At 38.7% G+C, this 25,320-nt stretch overlaps 1 protein-coding gene across 1 annotated transcript in view; it reads left to right on the forward strand.

Annotated features, from left to right (window-relative positions):
• Nucleotides 1-25,320, forward strand: part of LOC122810691 (myoferlin-like) — a 1,883,765-nt gene that overhangs the window by 463,137 nt on the left and 1,395,308 nt on the right. Inside the window, 1 exon segment of the mRNA XM_044082260.1 lies at nucleotides 9,738-9,844. Within this exon segment, the coding sequence (XP_043938195.1) occupies nucleotides 9,738-9,844 (107 nt within the window).

The raw sequence follows: 25,320 nt of genomic DNA on the forward strand, positions 1-25,320 counted from the left end.
ACTCAGTAAATAAGAATCTGAAGAAGGCTGTGGTTGAAAGTACTTATCCTGTTTTTGTTTGTCCGTCCTTTGGAGGTTTCTGTCCTCAGATGTTTGACTATTCTTGTAATTGCTGCCTCGTTTTTAAAGTTTTTTATTAAAGAAAGTTTTTAGTCAGTCTTGTGGTGGTACGTTTGCATTTTACTGCATTGTTACTTCATTTTTGTTGGGCTACCTTTAACAACACCCAGGTTTGTGTTTCATTTTATATTTTTAGTTTTGGGCTTTAAGACGTGATGTTATGTTGTCCCATCTCGCCTTCATTCTTGCTGTTTGAGTTCGGAGCTGAAACTCGGCTCCGACTCAGCCTATACTTAAGCTCGAGAGCTTCTGCTGGCTCGAGGCTTGAGTCCTATCCCATGGTGCTTAGAGGATATTCCCCAGATCTCGTTTGTCGCTTGAAACTTCGGGATTGTCTTTACAGGCTCAGGCTTGTAAAATTTTATATTTTATATATTTTCTAATAGTTACTTCCTAATAATTATCTGTTTTACTTACTAGCTCTATCTTAATAGCCTTGTGCTATTTTAGGCTCTCTAAACCTTGTATTTTTAGCTTTGAGGCTGTCCTTTTCTTTGGGCCTTGTTGTCTCCTCAAGAATCTGTTTAAATTGGAGGATTCTTGCCCCTTTTCTTTCTTCTTTCCCCTTTTTAGGAGTACACAGTTTAAGTTAGAGGCGTCTCTTCCAGTGGAGGAGATCATCATTTAACTTAGAGACATCTCCTCCTCCCTTTCCTCCTCCTCTTATATATAAAAAACACACACACACACACACACACACACACATATATATATATATATATATATATATATATATATATATATATATGTGTGTGTGTGTATATATATATATATATATATATATATATATATATATATATATATATATATATATTTTTTTTTTATTTTGGATACCTGTTGATTTTTTGCTATCTTTCTCTTTCTATAAAAGTTGGTTCTAACATTTATTGTGAGTTTTTTCCTTATAGCTAGCATGTCTAAGGAACCAGCTAAGGAACACAAGTCAGGATTCAAAAAGTGTGATTCCTGCACTCAAAAAATGTCCATTACTGATGGACACACTAGTTGTGTGTACTGTCTGGGTCCACTCCATCTTCAAGACTACTGTTCCATTTGCCATAGTTTTAGTGCCAGGGTCTTGCAGGAGAGGAGAAATAAGCTTATATTGAGGGGCTTATTAAAAGTGGACGAAGGAAATCAGACCAAAAAATCAGACATGACCAAAAAGTCTGCTTCATCGGCTCCGGTGTCTGAGCCGACAAGCAGCACCAAATTTGATACTTCTTCGGCTCCAAAGGTTGTTGGGCCCGAAACATGGTTCTTTCTCAGTTCCATCGTTCTCATTGGAACTGCTGCGGAGCCGAAAAAGGAGCTGGTCATCATCCTTGGAGCCTGTTCACTCGGTGCCAGTGTCTCCTTTACTACAGTCAGTGGCAGGTAACCACAAGTCTTCCAGTTGTTCCTCCAGGCTATTGGATAATGATGTGGTGCTGGTAGTGAAGAGGTTGCTTCGGATCCGGGCCCTAGCAGAAATTCTATCGAGTCCAGCCCATTGGATCTTGGAGCCAACAACGGTACCCCCCAGTAATAACTACTGATATCTTGGCTACGACGTCTGCTCTGGTTTCCTTGATGCTTTCGTCCATCGAGGGACATGGAGACCGACACTCCCTGGTCAGCTCTGGTGGGAGAGTCGAGTCGGACTCTTGTCAGAACCGTCTCTCTCACTCGGCACCTCGGCTCATGTGAGTTCGGCTCCCACATATGCTTCGGAGCCACCATCCTCGCTGCTGCAGAGATTTTCCGGCCTCTTGGGGCTGGAGTCTCTTTCAGCCCGGGACAGCGGTGCCTTTGAGGTAATGCAGAGTGTGCTCTCAACTGAGTCTGCTCCACCTTCGGCTCCAGCCTCTCTTCCCCCTAAGGGACCGGTGTCCACCTTTTCATTACCTTTCCATCACCCACAGAGTAAATAGCCATTGCCCTAGGAAGCCGCAATTAGTGGATCCTCCTCTTCTGATACCTCCCCGGAACATCCCCCTGAGGAGGTCCCCCAGAAGAGACAGTGTAAGAGGAAGCACTTAGACTCCCCTGAGTCTGTCACTTCTGATACCGACTTAGAGGATTCAGAAGGATCTTCATGGTCACCCACTGTGGATGTCTCCTTTTCAGACATCCTGGAGATTCTTAAGCAGATGGGTGGCTGGAACTTCCTTTTCCCTTCTGAAGATGAATCTCTATACCTGGAGGCATTTGGCTCTCACCCCTCCACCTCTTGGGTATCTCCACCTTTTGACCCACTCCTGGATTTGGTGAGTCGAAATGTGTGGGACTGTCCGGACGCAGTGGACCCCATTTCACAGAGGCCTAATAAGTTCATTATGGCCCCGGAAGATAGGCAGTATTTAACTAAAGGGGTTCCTGTAGATGCAATGGTAGTGGCAGTGGCCACAAAAAAAGGAGTTAGCTGAAACTTCTGTATGTGTTCATCCACTGAACAAAGATTCTCGTACGATGAACAAATACTGGAAGCATATGTTCTCCTCAGCGGCCTATACCTTACGGTCACTGAATTATTTGTCGCATTTCATGCAACTTCAGAGGGATCTCCTAAAAGAGCTAGGAGGTACCCTGCAAGGTGCTACAGCTCTGGAATTATCTGATAAGGTTAATTCCCAGCTCACAACCTTAACCTCCATATCTAACTCCTCCATGCGCCTCATATCTTATGCAGCCGATGGAACGAGCAGGGCAGCAGGCACAGGAATATCTCTTTATAGACATTCCTGGATGCGCCTTTGTAAGTTTGCCAACCCTTCCATTCTTCCTTTATTGACACTCCATTTGATGGCTCATCATTGTTTGGGCCGAAAGTGAAAGAAACTCTCACCAGGAGCCAACAAGATGGTAAGACTCTGTCTGCCATTGGAGTCTGTTTTTCCACCCCTACCAGACCTTATCCTAAAGGTCAAAAGGGTGGAAAAATGTGGTTCCATAAATCCAAAAGAGCCTTATCTGACACTTGTGGTGATCCTTCCCCCAAGGGCAGAGGGGAAAACAATGGAAGATGCCGTCCAAGCGGCAGAGGGGGTCCGCAAAACCAGGGCGACAGAGATATGTTCTCTGGTAGGCCCTTCCAGCGCTCCTAAAAGGAGGCCTGCCTGTCCACCTCTGGAGGCAGTCGGGGGGGGGGGGAATATCACTGTACCCAGAAGCCTGGCTGAATTTGACTTGAGAGAAATGGGTACAGTCCATTATATCCAGAGGATACAGCATCCCCTTCCAGTGTCCACCTCATCCACCAAAGTCTATCCCAGACATTCCACCTGGTCAACGGCATCAAGCAACACTAGAAATACAAAAGTTGCTAGAAAGTCATCCAAGAAGTCCCCGCAGACCAACTAGAATCCGGAATTTACTCAAGGTTCTTTTTAGTTCCAAAAAAGATAGGGGACTGGAGACCCATATTGGATCTCAGCAGACTAAACAAGTCGGTGAAAAAGTCAAAGTTCTGGATGGCAACATTGCAGTCTATACTCCCATTTCTGGGAAAAGACAATTGGATGTGCTTGTAAGATCTTCAGGATGCATACTACCAGATAAAGACGGACAGGAGCTCAAGAAGATTTCTACATTTCTGGCTGGGAGCCAGTCATTACCAGTTCAGAGCTCTGCCCTTTGAACTCACTACAGCCCCCAGGATGTTTACCAAATGCATGGCAGTAGACACGACTCATCTGAGACGTCAGGGATTTCAGGTGTTTCCATACTTAGACGACTGGCTCCTAACTGCCACCACCAAGCAACAACTGATCAAAGCAAGAGGTTACACCATCCATCACTTCTCAAGACTAGGCATTACTATAAATGCAGAAAAATCTGCCTTGTTGCCATCACAGCATGTTACATTCATTGGTGCAGATTTAAATACAAACGACATGTTGACAAGGCTACCTCAAGAAAAGATCCAGACGTTACGCTGTCAAGTGATTATTTTACTCAGCACCCACAGGAACTATTGCAATTCAGACAGACAATATGTTGGTGGTATTGTACATCAACAAACAGGGGGGAACCAGATCCTACCCCCTATGTTGAGAGGCCCAGAGCATGTGGCAATGGGCAATATCTTCTCAATGCTTTCTGACAGCAATACATATCCCAGGGAAATCCAGCATTATAGCATACAGGCTAAGCAGAGCGATTCTCATGCCTCACGAGTGGTCCCTCAATCAGGAAGTTGCGAATCAAATTTTTCACAAATGGGGTCAGCCTTGCTGCGATCTTTTTGCCACTCCCTTCAGTACCAAATGCTGCAACTACTTTGCCCTAATCTCCCCTCCGGGAGAGTCACCGAAGGATGCACTGGTTCATGATTGGCCCCTAGGTCTTCTTTATGCCTTTCCCTCATTTCCCTTGATTCCAAAGGTTATACAGAAAGCAAAGTTGTTGAGTCACAGGTTAATTCTCATTGTGCCATACTGGCCTTGTCAGATTTGGTTCCCCTTTCTTTGGCCCTACCTTCAGGAGGACCCATGGATCCTGGACCCAGTGCCAGATCTTCTGACACATCAGTCAGGAACACTCCATCCCGCACTCCACACCCTCAAACTGACAGCTTGGCTGCTCCATTTCCGCTCTTAGCCAGGCTTCCGGAATTGTCTCCTGCAGTTTGTCACATTCTAGTCTCCTCGCACAAGCAGACAACTAGGAATCTGTATGCAAGCAAATGGAAGAGGTTCTCTTGTTGAGCTGACAAAAGACATATGGATCACAAAAAAAGTCCCAACACAAGGGCACAAAACAGAAAACAGTCAGATCCAATGGCAAATGACCCCTCAAACTGAAGAATCCAGTACAGCAACAGGAACAATTCAAGGCAGGACACCAAGATAATCCACCATAAAGAAATTTATTGAGAGACTTAGCGCTTTCACCATACAAGGCATCATCAGAGTCATATTGCTGTTACAAAAACCTTCTTATATACTATGAACAATCCATTGAATAATTGATTAATTGATCAATAAAACAATCAATCTAACCACTCAAAACCTTTTAAACCCATATACACTCACCCTAAAAAGCCTATACATAAAACTTACTACCTTCACTTTGAATAATACACTAAATTTAAAAACTGAATTATGTTGCTTACTTGTTAACACAATATATACTAATTAAATAATAATTAATAAATACATTTATTAAATACATATATTGTATATAATATTCCTAACAAAAGTTGTCAATTTAATGAAATTTTAAACATTTTTTGTATATGTATATTTATTTATAAAAATATATATTATTATTATAATTTTCTAATAATCATTTACAATATTCATTTTAGAATTTATAATATAACCATGTATAAAATGCCAAATCTACAGAACCTGCGATCGATATACCAAAAGAGGTTTTATAGAGATGTAATCATTAAGCCCTGGGTAGCACATAGCATTTAATCTAAATTGCCATTCCATTTCCTTTAAAGCTACCTTGTTTTTAATGTCTCCCCCACTATCCAAGGAAACCTTATCTATAACAAAAAACATGAATTTTTTGAAATTTTTGCACTCCACAGTGTGCAAATACAAGGCATTGTGGGTGTCTTTATTTTTAATAGATCTAAGATGCTCAGGAATCCTGTCCCTTAATCTGCAGGTAGTCATCCCGACGTAAATGCCTCACAGGATATACAGTTGGCCACATAAACTAAATTTTTTGTATTACAATTACAAATTCCTGGACAAGACAAAGTAAATTTATATCCAGAAATTGCCACGTAGGGACCATCTGCTATAAACCTGCAGCATCTACAGTTCCCACATTTACTCATCCTTGACCTACCATAACGTCTATTCCTTTCAAACATGTCCTTCAAATTTGGTCCCCTACTATATACTATCACAGGTTTATCCCCCACCACCTTCTTCAATTCAATATTCAAACAGTGATCCCACACATTCCTCACAACTGCACACAATTCCTTAGATTTGTCACTATACTTAATAATAAAGCATGGACCATCAGGATCTTTAATGCTGTTATCATCACTTAACAATTCCACTGAATTTTGGCTTTCCATCTCAACCACACACTCACCCTTTAAGATGGGGACATAAACACTACGTCTTTTTTTGTATATTTCTTTCTTAACTCTCCGTAATAAACTAATGGGATGGCCTCGCTCCAATAGCATTCCAATCAGTTTGTAAATTTCTAGTCTAAATACCTCATCATCACTCACTAACCTAGAAATACGTGCCATCTGTCCTTTTATTACTCCTTTCCGCTGATGGAAGGGGTGGCAACTCGAAATGTAATAACGAATTTGAGTAGTTGTCCTTCCTATAAATTGTACTTGCTATCTCATTCTCCGTTTTTGAAATATTAATGTCCAAATAATTAATACTCTCCGCATTCCATGAGAAAGTGAATTTTAAATAATCAGTGGTACCATTTAAGTATTCTACAAATTCCCTGGCAAGAGCTTCACCCCTTTCCATATGATCAAAAGATCATCCAAAAATCTGTTATACAGTATGATATTATTCATATATTCTGAAGTAAAAACAAAAGTTCTTTCCCAAGCCAGCAACACCAAATTGGCGTATACCGGGGCACACTTGGCCCCCATAGCCACACCCGAGCATTGCTTATAGATTTCTCCTTCAAACTTGATGAAATTGTTATTCAATACACATTCCATCAAGTCACAATACAAATTCACTCTAGATCTATCAATAAATCTACTAGAGTTTAAGCTAGCAGCAAACAATTCCAATCCCTCACTATGGGGAATTACCGAAAAAAGATTGACGATGTCTATCGTCAAAAAACTATAATTTTCGGTCATATTCTTTACCTCCCTTAGTCTTTCTAAACAATGCCAGGAGTCTCTTATTATATGGGGTACTTCAGTTAAAACTTTCTTAGTCCCATGGTCAATAAACGCCGCAAGGGGCTCAGTCTTTGAACCCCTTGCAGCAACAATTGGTCTGAATTGTAAATTATTAATACCCTTATGTACCTTGGGTATTCCAAATATACATGGCAAAACTGGGTTCTTAACTGTTAAATAAGACATGTGGATCCTTTTACAGCATCTATACCTGCAATTCTGGAATTTCTAACAGAAACCTTTAATCAAAGGGCAGCGGCAGCCACTATTTGAGTTCAATTAGCTGCTTTTTCTAATTATCATGTAGGAGAATCAGGATCTAGTCTAATGTCCCATAGACTATGCAAAGCCTTCCTCTAGGGTACTGTTCTGTTAAGACCTCCCTTCAGAGAACCTCATCCTCCTGGGGGCCTCAATCTAGTATTATCATCTTTGATCCTGCCCCCTTTCGAACTAGCATCATCTTGTTCATTAACATTTTTATCATGGAAAACACTCTTCCTGACATCAATTACTTCAGCCAGGAGAGTATCAGAGTTGCAAGCCTTGTCTATCCGTCCACCGTATTTGATCTTCCACAAAGATAGAGTTTCCCTCAGAACAAATCCTTCCTTCTTGCCGAAAGTTTGTTCTCAAGTGAATTTAAAACAAAATATAGAATTACCTGTGTTTTTTCCTAACTATGGCAACAAGGCAGAGTATAATTTCCACCAACTGGATGTGCATAGACAGTTGCATTTTTACTTGCATAGGACCAAAGAATTTAGAAAGTCAGACCAATTGTTTGTCTCCTATTTAGAAAATAAAAAAGGTTTGGCAATCTCAAAAGTTACCTTGTCCAAATGGCTTACTGAGTCCATCCCATATGTCTATGATTCCCACAATAAAGAACCACCAGGGAAATACAAAGGACATTCTACTAGAGCGGTATCTACCTCCATTGCCTTTCAATCCAGACTTCCATTGGATTTAATTTGTGCTGCTGCTACATGGGTTAACCTTCATACCTTTATTACTCATTACAAAGTAGATGTGGCCTCCCTGAACAGGGCATCCTTTGGTTCCATTGTCCTGAGGAGTTTATTCCCTTGAGCCACCCAAGAAAAAGGTGCTGGGGACCTTCCTGGAGGATCTAGAGGAAATTTCTCAGAAATTGGCGGATAAGGTCTGATTCCCTTCTTGCCTTTTCTTGTTAGTCTTTATGACAATATGTTTTCAGATATTACCCCTTTGAATATTGAACATATAGGAACCTTCTTCCTCAAACAAGATCTGGGAAATAGCTGCTAAGCACCATGGGATAGGACTCAGCCTCGAGCCAGTAGAAGCTCTCGAGCTTTAGTATAGGCCGAGTCAGAGCCAAGTTTTGGCTCTGAACCCAAACAGCAAGACTGAAGATGTGATACTGGACAACAAACATGACACGTTCTGGTGCGTACATAACTTCTTTTTTCTCCTTTAAGAAACCAGCTGTTTTTTTATAAATAGCAGAAATTTCCTGTCAGGGACTGCAATTTTTATTTCTTAGCTATTTAACCAATTTAGGGCTTTTTGTGTAAAAATGTACTGCTTTTGTAAATTGTATTAACTTTTGTTGAATGTTTACTGTTGGGATTTGTTTTTAACATGCTGGAGACATTATTGTATGTGTTAGAGCTTGTGTACACTTTGCTTCAACCTACCTACCATCTTATTCTCTGTCAGTGTGCTTTTAATCTTTGAAGGTTCTAACAGGATTTTAGTTAGCTGCTTGTGCATTGCTTTGAAAGGGGGATTGCATAAGGAAATGTAAGTGAGAGTGTACTGCTTGTGAAGACTTCTTGACAACTTATCACCCGATTGTTCCATGTTCCAGAGAAGCTTACCAACTTTGAGACCTCCTCCTTGGTTACAATATGAAAACTACCACTGTTTCCTCTTCAGCTTTGTCCTAGACAGTAAGAAAAACAAATTCCCAAAGATCTCATACCGATACCTTGGGCTCAGTCAACACCTCAGCTAATGCTGCAGTGGCCTTTTGTCATTTCTCACACCGCTCCCTTCCTTCTCCAGCTAGTAGTCCTTTTAGCCACCATGAGCTAGGGATCAGTCACATCCTCTTTGGCTGTTCCAGTGTCTTATCTGGGCATGAGAGAACCATCCCCTCTGGGTCAGAGAGAGTTGTTCTGTGAGATTCTTCTTGGAGTAGCCAGGGATGGTGAGCTTTTGGCAGGACAGAAGTGTGTTCTCTGAGTTTGTCTTCAACCAAATGTTTAACTGTAAAGACAAATCGCAAGGTAAAACATTATTCATCTGAAGACATGGTATCTGTTAGATAAGGTGATTTTTTTAACTTAGCCAGGCAATTATTTCAGGCTGTTAATCCTGGTGCTCAGAAATCCTTACCTGAGGGCAATGTCAGTGAAGACATTTCTGAGGAAAAATTTGTCATAGGATTCTGATGTAAACAGAGACGTGGCATCTTCTCCTGTAGTTACACTGCTCAGTATTCTGATTTTGAGGAAACTTGGTCCTTACTACCTTCTTTGGAGGAATTTTCTTTTTCTCAGACAATAGCCAGGATAAATTGTGTTTTTATGGAAACAAGTGGACATTCCTCCTGTGCTGAGTCAATATTATGATATGCTATAGGTGGGTATACCTCATTCCACTCCTACTGTGCCATTTTTGAAAGATGAGTTTAATCCTGCCTGTAATAATCCTGAGTTTCAGCCTTCCATTCCCAAAAACATAGACTTTTTCATTCTAATAAGTATTTGCTCTCTTATCTTAGGTTAGATCCAGCTGTGATTTCTACATCTTTGCCAGCTGGGAATAAACTAGTACTTTCTTCCAGTCCTTACTCTGTGGATAAAAAAGGCAAGATGTTGGACAGATTTGGTAAGAGAATATTTTTTCTTCTACTTTGGCATACATAATTCTTAATTATCAAGCACTTATGGAAGTTTTTTCTGTTGTGTGCTGACATTTTGAGAGATTTATCTAATGTACTTCATCCAGCAGGTAGTTCCTAATCTTTCTGAAGTATTTAAATATGTGTTAAGCACTGTATGATTGTGCAGATACTGTGTTTATGGCCATTGCTACTGCTACAGTGCTGGGTCATATGCCTTGGTATGTAACAAAATGTTTGCTGATGGGATAAAGTCTGAAAATTTTAAATTCAACTTTAGATAAGGATGTTTTCTTTGGACCATCTGGTCCTCAAACAATTTGATGAAAGAAAGAAATTAACCCATGGAGTCTCAAAGGTTTTTCATTCCCCCCTTTATGAATTTCTCAAATCCTCTTTTCCTTTTAAAAAGCAAAGCAAGCAATATCTGCTTTCTCAGGCAAAACAGGGAACAAAAAGAGGTGACAGGAAGGAAATAAAAAGAAACAAAGACCTTTTCTAAAAAAGGTGCAGTGTAATACTGCAGAATGACTATGCTAGCATTTCATCCCCTTCCTCTCCTCCCCATCTTTGAAAATCTGTCCCAGAGACTGTCTGTTTACATTCTCCTTTGAAAGCAGATTGTGATGGACTCTTGGGCATTAAAAGTGGTGCAGGAGGGTTACAGTTAACACTGGTTAATAAATACTCCTTTCAAGGGGATTCCACCCTACCCCCAAACCAAAAATAATTTTTCTTTAGGTTCTTCAACACCCTTCCACTCTAGGAGTCATAGAACCAGTGCCTTTAGCTGAGAGGCAAAGGCTGCTATTCCACAAAGTTTCTGGTACCAAATAAAAAGCTTTTATTGAGGCTAGTTCTAGATCTGTCCTTTCTCAATCTGTTTGTGAAAGTACCAAAATTAAAAATGGTCACCCTTCAGAGTCTGTTACCTCTTATTCCTTCAGAGAGTTTCATGGTAACATTTGATCTAAAACATGGTTATCATCACATTCCAATAGCCACAGGCTTCAGGAAATGTCTCAGATTCTCTGTGTCTGGATCACTTTATCAATTCTGTGGATTACACTTTGGATTATCCACAGCTCCCTGGGTGTTTGCTAAGTGCCTAGTTCCATTGATAGCTCATTGCAGACCACATGGCACCGTATTTAGACAAGTTGCTTATCTTTGCAGAGTCTTTTCCCAGATGTCAAGAGTCGTTAGCATGGGTTTCATCTCTTCTGACCAATCGGATTCCAGATAAATATTCAGAAATTCTCCTTTACTCCATCAAACAGGATTGTGTTTCCAAGGTACCTTGTATACATCTCTCAGCAGTAAGTTTTTTTGATGCAGGTGACATTGGATTTTATCTGGAAAATCTCCAGAGCTTCTCTAATTAGTCACAGACTTCTTCAAGAGAATATCTTAGGATCCAAGGGTTCATGGCTTCCATGATTCTAATGATTCCTCTTGCAAGCTTATTTATGAGAAAAATTCAGTGGTTTCTAAAAAAATACATGGACTCAGTATTTGCATCAACTGGAATTTCAATTTCTAATCTTGGACTTAGTCAAAAAGGAACACCGGTGGAGACACCGGTTACAAACAAATCCAGGTCTCCCCTTTTCTCCTAATGTTCCATGGCAATCTGTAACCACAAATGTCACAGAATTTTCTTGGGGCGATTTCTATGGGGATAAAGACAGAAGGTCTGTGGAATTCTATAAAAGACTAAGGCACATAAATGTCAAGGAGATGCTAGCTGTGATCTGTGCCTTGAAGTCTCTTCATCATCTGTGGTCCCTGTGACCTCTACAGATAATTACAGATAGTAATTACAGATAGTACCACCGTTATGTGGTAGATAAGCAAGCAGGGGGGCATCAGCTGTTATTATCTGTGCAAGCCGTCTATGGTGTTGAGAAGTTAGTTATGCAGCTTTCCTTAACTCCAACATCCACCATTTATTATTCAATGTAGTGATAGACAAGCAGAAGAGACACAGAGACAGACCCTCACAAATGGAAATTGAATGAGGGTTGAATGAGGGGAACTGATCTAGCTGAGTAACCGAAATAATAGATCTTTGCTTTTTTTTCCTTTTTAAATTATACACAGAACAACACTGCAAGCAGGACTGGCTGTAGACCTGGAAAACAGACATATTTTTATTCCTGTGATCAGATATATTGCATTATCACTTTCCACTGATATCCAGGGACCCTGATCTTATTCAAGATTCAAAGAGAGATAAGGGTTTGGCCCAATTTGGCCCTTTTGGCCAAGGCAACTTTGGTTGTCCTTGTTTGCCTCAATTGGTGCAACAAGGAATTGCACAAGGGACTTTCACAGACTTTTGGACATCGCTAACAGAGGGAGGGTGAGATTGATAACTGCCTGGATGATTCATTTGTGATACCTTTTAGGCACCTCTTTCATGGGAATGTGTCGGAGTTACTAAAGGAGGCAAGAAAACCTGAATACTAAAAAAAATTCTAATCTTCTAAAAAATTCTAATCAGTTTTTGATTATAATAACCAGATACCAAATATTTATACCAATTACTATACCGAATATTTGTGTGAGTTAGTTACTATACGACTCTCTTTGATTTCCCTCTGAAGTTGTCATCTTTTCTTCTTTCTATCATGACTTTAGATGGCTCCTTTATGATCCTCTCTGTTTTTAGTGAAACAGTTTATGATGGGAGTTGTACACCTGATACCTTCTTGTAAACAATTAATTATATCTACATTTCTTTGCTCTGATTTAAGATTTAAAGAGGTTAAATTAAATGGAAAATACTAAACTTTCTATCTCTTTTTATCTTTTTTTTTGTTTGAGCATTTTGCAGGTGGGTGATGTAGAACCGTCCCTTTTTCATTTTTGTTTTTTTTGGTTTTTCTTTTGAATCAAACAATCCCTCATTCCTTCACAAAAGTTTGTACAGGTTGAAGACTTAAAAGTCATCTCTCCCATCACTTTGGCTCAAGAGGTCCTATCTATGAAACTAGGAGTCTACATAATCTGATAATCAAAGAATAATTTATTACTATCCTAAAAAAGGCAAAGAATCCTAAAAGAGAGAAGTATTTATTTCTAGATGGTTGTCCTCTGTTATTGCCTTTTGTTATACTGACATTGATAAATCTAGTCCGGGCTTTATCAGGGCACATTCTAATAGAGCTTTGTCTTCTTTAATGCTTATTGATAATGGGTGGAGTCTGTAATTATTCTCGCAACAGCTAGTTGGTCATCTCTACATAGTTTTACAAACCATTACAGACTGGATTTCTTTTCCAGATCCAGAAGAGGCTTTGCTAGGACAACACTCCAGGTGCTTCTGGATCCGTATCCTTCCTCCTTTCGGGATGGATAGGCTTTGGTAATCAACCCATAAAGCCTAAGTCCTACTGGAGTAGTGCAAACGTTGAAAACAGCACAGTTGTACAAGTTGTGCTTACCCATAACAATACACATTCAAAATTCTCACTGCTGTAGTAGCCAGACTTGTATGCTCTATGTCCTTTCTTATGTACATAGTTACTGACTGGAATATAATTTTTTTTTTTTTTTGGATTTTCAGGTTGAGTATACTCCTTCTGTCTTTATGGGCAAGAAAATCCAGATGAAAGCTTCACTCTGACTACTGGTTTCCATCAAGAGGGCTGTCTAATCAGTAGACAGAGTGAAGTCATTAGAGGGAGCTAGAGCTTTCTGAAGCTGGCCAATTGTACGACCCATATAGCCTAAAGGCTACTGCAGCAGTGAAGAATTCTAACATTTACTGTTGTGGGTAAGTGTAATTCTTTCAGTCTTACCCTTTGGACTGTCAACTGCTCCAAGAATATTTGCAAAGTGTATGGCTCCAGTATTTGCTTATTGCATACTTCAAGGTATTCACATTTTTCCATATTTGGATGATTGCCTTATATTTGTAAACTCTTTTTTAAGTTGTCAAGTATCCATGGGAAATGTTCCAAATCTCTAACTCAGCCTGGGATTTTATGTGAACTCACACAAATCTTCTTGTATCCCTTCTCAGTGAACAGTTTTCTTGGGATATCTACTAAATTCTGCCATTGGCAAGAGCTTTTCTTCCTACAGACAAAGCAAAATGAATTCAAAAGATCTTCCTTAATTTTTCCAGTCAAAATCTGGTATCGTCCAGATTTCTCAGATTTTGGAAACACTGCTCCTAAGATTCTAATGATTCCCTTGGAAAGACTTCACTTGAGAAAAAAATTTAGTGGTACCTCAAGTCTGTCTGAACTCAGTATCTACATCCTTTATCTTTTCAGATCCATTTTCTGGGGTTTGTAAGGAGAGAGGTTCTATGGCGGGTAGATCAGCTGTGTCAGAATCCAGGACTCCCATTTACCCTTTGCCTCCTCTTGCATCAAACCTTGCATGGGGAGCAGTTTCAAAAGGTGTAAAAGTGCAAGGTGTGTGGATCAAACAGAACAGAGAAAAACACATAAATATCAGCTAGATGATGGCAGTAATAAGTGCTTTGAAAGTGCTAAATCATCTGTGGTTTCCAGGAGCTCTGTAAGTTTTTACAGACAACACCATATCGACATAGTAAATTAGCAAACAAGAGGCACCAGATCTTACTACTATTGGAGACTTGCTGTGACAGCCTGGGAGGTAGCAAAGCAGCTTAGTTTGACTTTTTCAGGCTTCATACATTGAGCAAAATATTGCAGTGGGCAAGCTAGGCAGGACCAGGACAGAATGGAAACTGTACCCAGGGGTCTTCCAGGAATTGATTCAGCTTTTGAGAACACGTCATGCTTTCTTCCTCTTATAACAGACAGCTGAAGAAATTCTGCTGCAGGAGCCCTTCAAAAAAGGTTTTGAAGGCAGATAGTTTCTCATTCCCATGGATGGGAATGTTCCTGTTTACCTTTCTATCCATTTGCACTGATTTCTAGGGTTTCTAGGGTCTTTTAAAGATCCAGAAGGACTCCCCAAAAATAGTGACTCAATTTTGGTCCAGGCAACAATAGTGTTCCCTTCTTTTGAAGCTGGCCAAGTGCAATTGCCAGAAAATTCCCCACAGATTGGGGTTACTTATACAAGTCAGGGGTTGTTTAATACACCCAAACCTGAAAATGCTTAAGTTGATTGCCTGGATGATATAATTTGATACCTTTTAGGCACCTTTTTTATGAAGACCTACAATAGATTCTAAAGAAAGCGAAAAATCCTGCTATTAGGAAATTATATATGACTAAGTGGAACCGCTTTTCTAGTTGGTGTCATTCCAAAGACCTTTTTAAGGTCTGGTTGCAGCTGGTTCTTGATTATTTGTGTGAGTTATTGTCCTCTGGCATTCTTATGCTTCTGTCATGATTCATCTGTCAGCCACTTCTACTTGTCTGACCTTGGATCCCCCTTTCTTCCTTTTCCCAAGTCAAGCAGTTTTTGAAAGGGATTTTTATATATCCTTCCACCTAGAAAATAGGTGGCTCTTCCTTAGGATCTGAATTTTGTGCTTGAGAAGAAGCTTACTCTTTTTCCATTTGAATCAGCTAATTAAGCTGTTTTTTAGTAATTGCTGTGACTTTTGCTAGAAGAGTATTTGAGTTACAAGCTTTTATCGTGAGTCAATCCTATGTCATCATCATCTTCTTTCAGCTGTTCCCATTAGGGGTCGCCACAGCGGATCACCTGTTTCCATTTCTTCCTGTCCTCTGCATCTTGCTCTGTCACACCAACCACCTGCATGTCCTCTCTCACCACATCCATAAACTTTATCTTAGGTCTTCCTCTTTTCCTGTTACCTGGTAGCTTCATCTTTAGCATCTTTTTCCCAATGTACTCAGCATCCCTCCTCAGCATGTCCAAACCAACGTAATCTTGCCTCTCTGGCTTTGTCTCCAAACCTTCCAACCTGGGCTGACCCTGTAATATACTTATTCCTAATCCTGTCCACCCTCATCACACCCAGTGCAAATCTTAACATCTTTAACTCTGCCACATCCAGCTCAAACTCCTGCCTTTTTGTCAGTGCCACTGTCTCCAACCCATATAACATAGCTGGTCTCACTACCCTCTTGTAGACCTTCCCTTTCACTCTTACAGGTACTCGTCTGTCACAAGTCACCCCTGACACTCTTCTCCACCCACTCCATCCTGCCTTTACTCTCTTCTTCACCTCTCTTCCACACTCACCGTTACTCTGAACTATTGACCCCAAGTATTTAAACTAATCCACCTTCACCACCTCTACTCCTTGCATCCTCACCATTCCTCTATCCTCCCTCTCATTCCCACACATATATTCTGTCTTAGTCCTGCTGGCCTTCATTCCTCTTCTCTCTAGAGCATATTTCCATCTCTCCAGGGTCGCTTCCACCTGTTCCCTACTCTCACTACAGATCACAGAGTCATCTGCAAACATCATAGTCCATGGGGACACCTGTCTGATCTCGTCTGTCAACCTGCCCATCACCACTGCAAATAAAAAAGGGCTCAGAGCTGATCCCTGATGTAACCCCACCTCCACCTTAAACGCATCTGTCACTCCCACTGCAGACCTCACCGCTGTCACACTACTCTTGTACATATCCTGTACCACTCTTACATACTTCTCTGACACTTCTGACTTCCTCAAACAATACCACAACTCCTCTCTAGGCACCCTGTCATATGCTTTCTCTAAGTCTACAAAAACACAATGTAACTCCTTGTGACATTCTCTGTACTTCTCCATCAACACTCTCAGAGCAAACATCGCATCTGTAGTGCTCTTTCCTGGCATGAAACCATACTGCTGTTCACTAATCATCACATCCCTTCTTAACCTAGCTTCCACTACTCTTTCCCATAATTTCATGCTGTGACTGATCAATTTAATCTCTCTGTAGTTACTACAGCTCTGCACATCACCCTTATTCTTAAAAATTGGTACCAAAACACTTTTTCTCCATTCCTCAGGCATCCTCTTACTTTCTAAGATTTCATTAAACAATCTGGTTAAAAACTCCACTGCCATTTCACCTAAACACCTCCATACTTCCACAGGTATGTCATCTGGGCCAACAGCCTTTCCATTCTTCATTCTCTTCATAGCTATCCTTACTTCCTCCTTGCTAATCCATTGTAATTCATGATTCACTATTCCTACATCATCCAACCTTCTCTCTCTCTCATTCTCTTCATTCATCAACCTCTCAAAGTACTTTTTCCATCTCCTCAACACACTCTCCTCGCTTGCGAGTATGTTTCTCTCATTATCCTTTATCACCTTTACCTGCTGCACATCTTTCCTAGCTTGGTCCCTCTGTCTAGCCAATCGGTACAGGTCCTTTTCTCCCTCCTCAGTGTCCAACCTTTCATACAACTCTTCATATGCCTTATCCTTAGCCTTTGCCACCTCTCTCTTTGCCATGCACGTCATCTCCTTATACTCCTGTCTACTTTCTTCATCTCTCTGACAATCCCACTTTTTCTTTGCCAACCTCTTTGCCTGTATACTCTTCTGTACTTCCTCATTCCATCACCATGTCTCCTTGTCGTCCTTCCTCTGTCTTGATGTGATACCAGGCACCTTTCTAGCAGTCTCCCTTACTAGCTCTGCTCTAGTTACCCAGCTATTTGGTAACTCTTCACTGCCACCCAGTGCCTGTCTTAACTCATTCCTGAACTCCACCTCACAATTACCCTTTTTCAGTTTCCACCATTTGATCCTTGGTGCTGCCCTCACACTATTCCTCCTCTTCTTGATCACCAACGTCATCCTACAAACCACCATCCTATGCTGCCTAACTACACTTTCTCCGGTCACCACTTTACAGTCTCCAATCTCCTTCAAACTGGCCCTCCTACATAAGATATAATCCACCTGTGTGCATCTTCCTCCACTCTTGTATGTCACCCTATGCTCCTTCCTCTTGTTAAAATACGTATTCACCATAGCCATGTCCATCCTTTTCACAAAATCCACTACCATCTGACCTTCTGCATTCCTTTGTTTAACACCATACCTAGCCATCACTTCCTCATCCCCTCTGTTCCCTTCACTAACATGCCCATTGAAATCTGCTCCAATCACCACTCTCTAACCCTTGGGTACAGTCATCACCACTTCATCCAGTTCACTCCAAAATTTTTCTTTCTCATCCATTGCACACCCAAGTTGTGGAGCATATGCACTAACAACATTCATCATTACACCATCAATTTTCAGCTTCATAAACATCACTCTATCCGACACTCTTTTCACCTCCAAAACACAATAGTGAGTCAATCCTATGTCATTTTCCAAAAGGACAGGGTTTCTTTTAGAACAAATCCTTCTTTTGTGCCTAAAATTGTTTCCGAGTTTATCTTCAGTCAGTCTTTTAATCTCACTGTCTTTTTTTTAGAGAACCCAAAAACAAGGAAGAAAGAATTTTTCATATGCTGGATGTCCACATGCATCTCATAGCTAGACAAAACTTCATCCTTCGAGAAAGCCAATCAGTTGTTTGTCTCCTTTGAAGGTAAGAGAAAAGGCTAGCTAGTATCAAAGCAGACATCCTCTAGATGCTTGTCTCATATTATTTATTTATTTATTTTTTACTTTTTTAACACCTTTATTGAATTATCACTTGTGACAAAGGCAAATTTACATTTATAAAAATGAGTAATCAAACTATATTAACAGATTAACATTAACAGACTTTATACTTCACATATATTGCTATATATCATATAACCTAAGCAACATTACATAAATTAACCAATTCTTGCCCTTTTTTAAACGAGAAACATTTTTATTAAACCATCACTTAATCTGAAGAAGTTTGCTTTGGAAGCAAACGAAAAGTGCTTCATTATTTTGTATTAAAACAGAACTTTGACTTTTTCTCTGCTTGCCGTTCCAGTGTTTGTTTTAAACCACCATTTACAACATAAGCAATCATAAATTTATGTAAATGAAAACAAACACACATACACAATCATAGTTGCAAACATTTTACGTCACGAACCATATTGACACCCCACCAGTTGCAAACATCACTTATAATCTACCCAATTATTTTCAGTCAAAAATTACATAGCTTATTTTTAAGTCCTGCCTTCTTTTAAGCCTCATTCCTCCCCTATATGTGTTTTTCCCACAATTCCCATTTTTCCTATGTAGTTTGCTCCTAGCCTTTTCTTAACATCTCCATTCCAGCTGTTTTATCTCTGTTACTATATTCACTACTTCTAATATATAGTTGGTTTAGATTTTGATTTCCATTTTCCAGTAACTATTTTTTGGAAGCCACCATAATTAGACAGAACAAGGCCTTACTATGTCTAGGCAATTCCAATTCTGTACCATAACTTAGAAAAATCATCTCCCTCATCACACCAGTCTACCCACCCAGCATCTCCAACAGTGCATCCCACAGAGGATCCTTAAAGTCCATCAACCCATTGCACTCTCAGAAAGTATGCTCCCAAGTCCTTCTTCTTTCCCTGTCATACATCCAACATGTGTTGTCTACCTGAGGAAAAATTTTCTGGAGTCTACCTGGGGTATAAAAATATCTATGTAAACATTTCCAAGCAAAAATCCTAAATCATCTAGATTTTGTTGCATATTTGGGAGACACACATACATCACCCCATTGTTTCTTTGTTAATTGCTTATCCAGTCTCTCTTTCCAATTCTTTCTACCCTCCTCTGATTGATTCTTATAGTTGTCATGCAGTATTGTATATGCTGTACTAATTATTTTTTTTTTAATGGCAGCTTCTGTTCTGGATTCTACTAAAAACTTTAAAAGTGCTGTTCTTTTGTTTAGGACATTCCTATTTCTTCTCTTTGCCTATACTCTGATACCAATTCTTAATAGGAAGGGTGAACTCTAACCTGCAGTCCAAATAAGTTATTGACCTGTTCCCATTATATTGCCTTTTCCTCTCTAGTTATTTGCTCCCAATATCTTGGTTCCTTTGACAGTTTTCTCCAATAAATTCTAGCCCCCTCATGCCTATTGTGTATATCTCTAACTGCAGTAATCCCTATCGGCAGACTCTCCTTTCTTCATTCCCATGTTGGCTTAGTTCTTAGAATACTTTTTGCTACTTTAAGGATATAATACTCTGTATGATTATTGTTATTCTTCTTAAAGATCTGCTTCCAAAATCTCAGTGTCTCCTTGTTTATTGAGATCCTCCCTGTTTCAACATCATCTCTTTCTACTTTGAATTATAGTTTTCTGCTTGTGCTATGTACAGGAGCCATTACTTAAGCTCTGAAATACCCCTTCAAATTGGGTAATCACAATCCTCCCTGTTCTACAGGAAGAATCAGCTTATTCCACTTGACTGTTGCTGTCTTCCCCTCCCAGATAAAATCCTTCAGCTCTTTATTATTTGCTATTCACAACTTCTCCTCTGGTTGATAAAAATATGCCTGACCTGTGTATAAGACTAAAGGGACTAAAAACATTTAGACTGCTTGTATCTTACTATCCATATCCATATAGCAAACTTTCATTTTTTCAGTTTTTGTATTATCTTTTGTTTAGTCTCTTCACACGTATCCTTAGCTGCTACATCAGAATCATTTTAATCCATACTCCTAAATACTTCATTTTGCCATGTCCTCATAAATATGGATATTGCTGAAACAATTTGTTTGTGGGTACATAATTTACCCTTGTTGTCTTTGTTTTAGTTTCATTAATTTTGTATCTCAAAAAGATTTGAAACTGTCTCAACATGTTCTACAACACTGTAATGTTTCTTTAGTTTTGTCAGGTATAAAATAATATAATCTGCAAATAGAGCCAGCATTTCCTGACTGCCATACCAGTTATATCCTTGAATTTCTAAATCCCTTATTTTCTTTGCCAGTGATTCTAAATATAATGCAAATAACAAAGGGGAAAGAAGGCACCCCTGCCTGGTTCCTCTGTTCAAGCAGAAATTATCAGAGAGGACCCAACCCCCTTTAATTTTCACCTCAGATCCCTCATATATCCTCCTAATCAACCTTATAGTTTTTCAGTAAATGCAAATACTTCCATTGCCTTGCTAATAAAGTCCCAGCTTACTCTGTCACATGCTTTCTCTACAGCAATGAACATGAACGACAATGGTATTTTCTTACATTCTGCTTCCCTGTGGATCATCAGTGTTCTGTTAATATTGTCATATGTTTTTCTCCCCCTACAAAGCCACATTGATCCATATCTATCAATTTAGACATTACTTTTGTCATTGTTTTAACCATTATAGACATGAACACTTTATAATCATAGTTTAGTATTGACATGGGCCTGTATGAAGCTGGATGTGATGGATCTTTACCCTCTTTAGATACTGCAGCTACCACTGCTTTTTTTCCAGGATGTTGGTACTTCTCCTCTTAAAATACTGTTAGACAAAATCTTCCAGATCTTTATCAGTTTTTCCCTTCTAGCTTCCAAACTTCCACAGGAATGCCATCTGTTCCTGGGGACTTTCATGTAGATTGGTTATACATCATATTTTTCATCTCATCTCCTCCTATCCTAACCATTAGCAATTGAACCTCGTCTAACTCTAACCTTGGCATATTTAATTCTTCCATAAACATTTCCATTTTTTCTTGATTTCCGTATTTCTCTGCTTTATACAAACATTCATAGAATTTCCAAAATATTTCTAATACCTCTACAGGATCTCTTGTTACCCTCCTTGTTATAGGCTGCCTAAGCTTGGTGACAGCCCTTTTTACTTTCTGTTGTCTGAGTTGTTGTACTAAAAGTTGTTGTGCTCTACTGTTATCAAAAAACAATTGCTTAACAGCACTCTTTCTAAACTTGTGCATATTATTGAGGTAATCCCTTATTTTCTGCTTATTTTCTGCTTAGCATTTGGCAGTTGATTCTCTTTTTGTTCTGTGAGATTTCCCCTATTCTCCAATACTTTAACATTTGTCAATCCTTTTAAATAATTCTTGTTACTTCTTAACCATAGCTCCCTTTCTTTTATTTCCATCCTATTTTTTAACTCCACCTTAATTTTATCCCGTTCCCTAGCTATTTTTTTCAGAAGAAATTTCTATCCTCTCTAATAGCTCCTGAATAATATCCACTACTAATTCCTTAAATTCCTCTCTTTTCAACAGATAGGTGGGAAAGCACTAGTGTCTCATTTTTATTTCATCACCCTGTGTTTTTATTTTAGTTATTATTGGCACATGATCTGAAACAGTTTTGGGTACATATCAAGACTTTCAATTAAATGGACATGTTCCTGTGAAATGTAAATTCTGTGTAGCCTAGCCCAGTTTTTATAACTTGGGGAATAATATGTAAATTCACTCTGAACTCCTATTACTGAATTCATATCTTTCATACCAAATATTCTCATAAATTTCTTGACAAAATGTACCCTTCTTTGTTATACTTTCCTGTTTGGGCCCTCCAGACACATCCTCACTGTTGCAAATCACATTCCAGTCCCCCACCTATAAGTAATATTCCTTACTGAAAACTGATTATTTCTCCCAAATTTTCATAAGCTCCATGATAGTAGTTTTAGGTGGAATATAAATACATGCCTGTGTAATCCTCCTCCTCCCTTGCCAGTATCCCCTTAGAACTACAAATCTGCCATTATTATCTTTTTTAACTTTGTCCCAGGTATTCTGCTGAATAGCTATCCTGAAAACCTTTCTTTATCAAATTTACATGTTTAGTTCTTTCTAACTGTGTCTCCTGTAACATAGCTATTTGCACTCTACATTTTTAATGTATAGCGAACAAACCAATGTAGACCACCACAATCCTTCGATAAAACACTAATTTAATATGACAAGGCAAAATTCAACAAGCAGTTTTTAACACAGATAAGCGCTTTCGGGCTCTGCCCTTCTTCAGATGAAATAAAAACAATCTTAGTCACATTTAAATACCTAATTCAAAACAGTTTCCAACCAATCAAAATTTATACTGCACCCTCCTATCTTTGAGCGCGGGTTTCATAGGAACAAATTCATTTAGTCCTGGTGTCCTATGGGCTAAAAGCTCAATTATCCACTTTGCTTCTTCTTTCTCAGTGGCATCTACTAAGCTACCCTTTCTTATACTAGGAAATATATTTGCAATAGCTCTAAATCTAAACTGATGGTCATTATTTACTTCTATATGTTTATAAAGTGCATTGTGCATATTTCTGGTTCTTATGCATGAAAGATGTTGCAAAATTCTAACTTTAAACATATTATTTGTTTTTCCCACGTAAAATGCTTTGCATTGCTGACACTCAGCTAAATAAATTATATTCTTTGTTCTACAATTGGCTTTTGCTTTAAAATAAAATCATTTCCCTGTTACTGGATGCTTAAAAACAATCTCTTTATTAATACAGTGACATGCCTTGCATAGCCCACATGGTTTTGCACCTACTTCACAAATGGAACTTTTCTTGTGGTTACTCTTTTCTTGTGTTAAAATGTCTTTCAGATTTTTATTTCTTCTAAATCCAAATTTGGGTTCTATCCCTACTATTTCTTTTATCATCAGATAAAAGTATATGCAAATTTTTCTTGATAATGTCACATACACCATGTATATTACTACTATACGTGAATGTCATTCTATTAAATGCAAATTTATGGCCATGTTGCTCTTCTGATGAAATTGTCTTAAATGAAGATACAGATTTTCTATGTATATTACCCTGACTTAATTCACTTACTATTAACCTCTCATTGTAACCTCTATTTTTAAAAATATGTTCCATATTCATCAATTCTTCCTCAAAATCACTATCTTTAGTACAAAGCCTTGAGGCTGTACTTACCTGACCCCTTATTATATTCTTATATGTATGTCTGGGGTGCATACTATCATAAGTAAGTAAATTATTTTTCCAGCATTCTTTTCTAAACAAGGAAGTAACAAAGCCAGATCTTTCTTTTTTAATTCTGACATCCAGAAAATCTATAGCTTCATCTGAGCATGTGAGAGAAAATTTGAAAAAAGTTGTGGTATGTTCCAAATATTCTATGAAAAGTACTAGTTCACTCTTTTCCCCTTCCCATAAAATAAAAACATCGTCCACAAAACGTCTATAAAGAAATAGATGCTTTTTCCATCTGTTTTGGCTCCCTAGCACAAAACATCTCTCCCAAAATGACAAAACCAAATTTGCATATGTATTAGCACAGGGGGTGCCCATGGCTACCCCCTGTGTTTGTCTATACACATTGTCATTGCATATGAATACATTGTTAGATAAAACCAAATTCAAGCATTTTCTTATTGTAAATAATTTCCTATCATCTGATTCACCCATTTCTTTGCATAGTTCACAAACAGCATTCATAATTCATTTTCTATCACTGTAAACAAATTTACAATGTCTAAGGTGACCATTAATACTTCTTTTCCACATATATCAATGTTTTTTATGGCTTCCAAAAATTGTTGTGTATCTTTCAAAATTTCTATTATTCTTGTTGTATATGGTTTTAAAGTATATTCTAACCAAATAGATAAATTTTCAGTTACCCATTTTCTACCTGAGACTATCGGTCTCAGTGGGGGATCTTTATAATTTTTATGTAACTTGGGTAGTGCTTTGAAAATAGGTGTTACCAGATATTCTATTAATAGAAATTCACTAAGATCTTGGTCTATAGTATTGTTATCCAACATACATTTAATGCTGTTATGAACTCCTATTGTGATGTTGTTGAGTTCTAATGGACTAATTTTCAAGTAGGAATTACCTTCTATTAATAAATAATTTAATTTAAAATAATAATCATCCTTATTTAATATAACAACCGCTCCACCTTTATCTGCCTGTTTTATTATGATATTATCATTGTTCTGTAAATTTATTAATGTTTGTTTTTGTGTATTTGTTAAATTAAAATATTTCTGATTTTTACCTTTTTCCAAATATTTATATAAATCAGCTTTACGTACTTTAAGAAACATTTGCATGGTAGAATTGAGTGGTGGCATGAATGTACTAGGTTGTCTCAACATTTGCTGTCTATTTTGTTGGTTAAATAAACTTTGCAACATTACTTTTCTATCATAAAACATCATATCCATGACTATTTCATTAAAACAGCCTTCTCTACTTGGTACGAAGGACATACCTTTGTTTAAAACAAATAATTCATCATCATTAAGAACATAGTTAGATAAATTGTAAACAATATTATCACCAGTCAATTTGATGTCCTTCTCTTTTTTGCCCCTCTGCCTTCGCTGCTGGCTCTCTTCCATTCTCCTTTTTTCTTCATTAGAGCTGGCAGTTGGGCTAAAAAACGCTCACCCTGCTGCACTGCTTCATTTGTCTTGGGCCTTGCACCCAAGTCCTTAGATTGGGTAACTACTGCATTTGGAACAGCAGTTACTAAAGAAACGTTCGTTGTTTCTTCTGATTCAGAACGTTGTATAATCCTCTCTCCCAGAGGTTCCGTAGTTAAATTTTAACTCACTATTTCCACCGAGTTACTTTGTTTAGACCTAACTAATTG

This window comes from Protopterus annectens, chromosome 9.part0 (assembly GCF_019279795.1).
Source record: "Protopterus annectens isolate FY-2018-M chromosome 9.part0, PAN1.0, whole genome shotgun sequence".
In the NCBI taxonomy this organism is placed as follows: Eukaryota; Metazoa; Chordata; order Ceratodontiformes; family Protopteridae; genus Protopterus; species Protopterus annectens.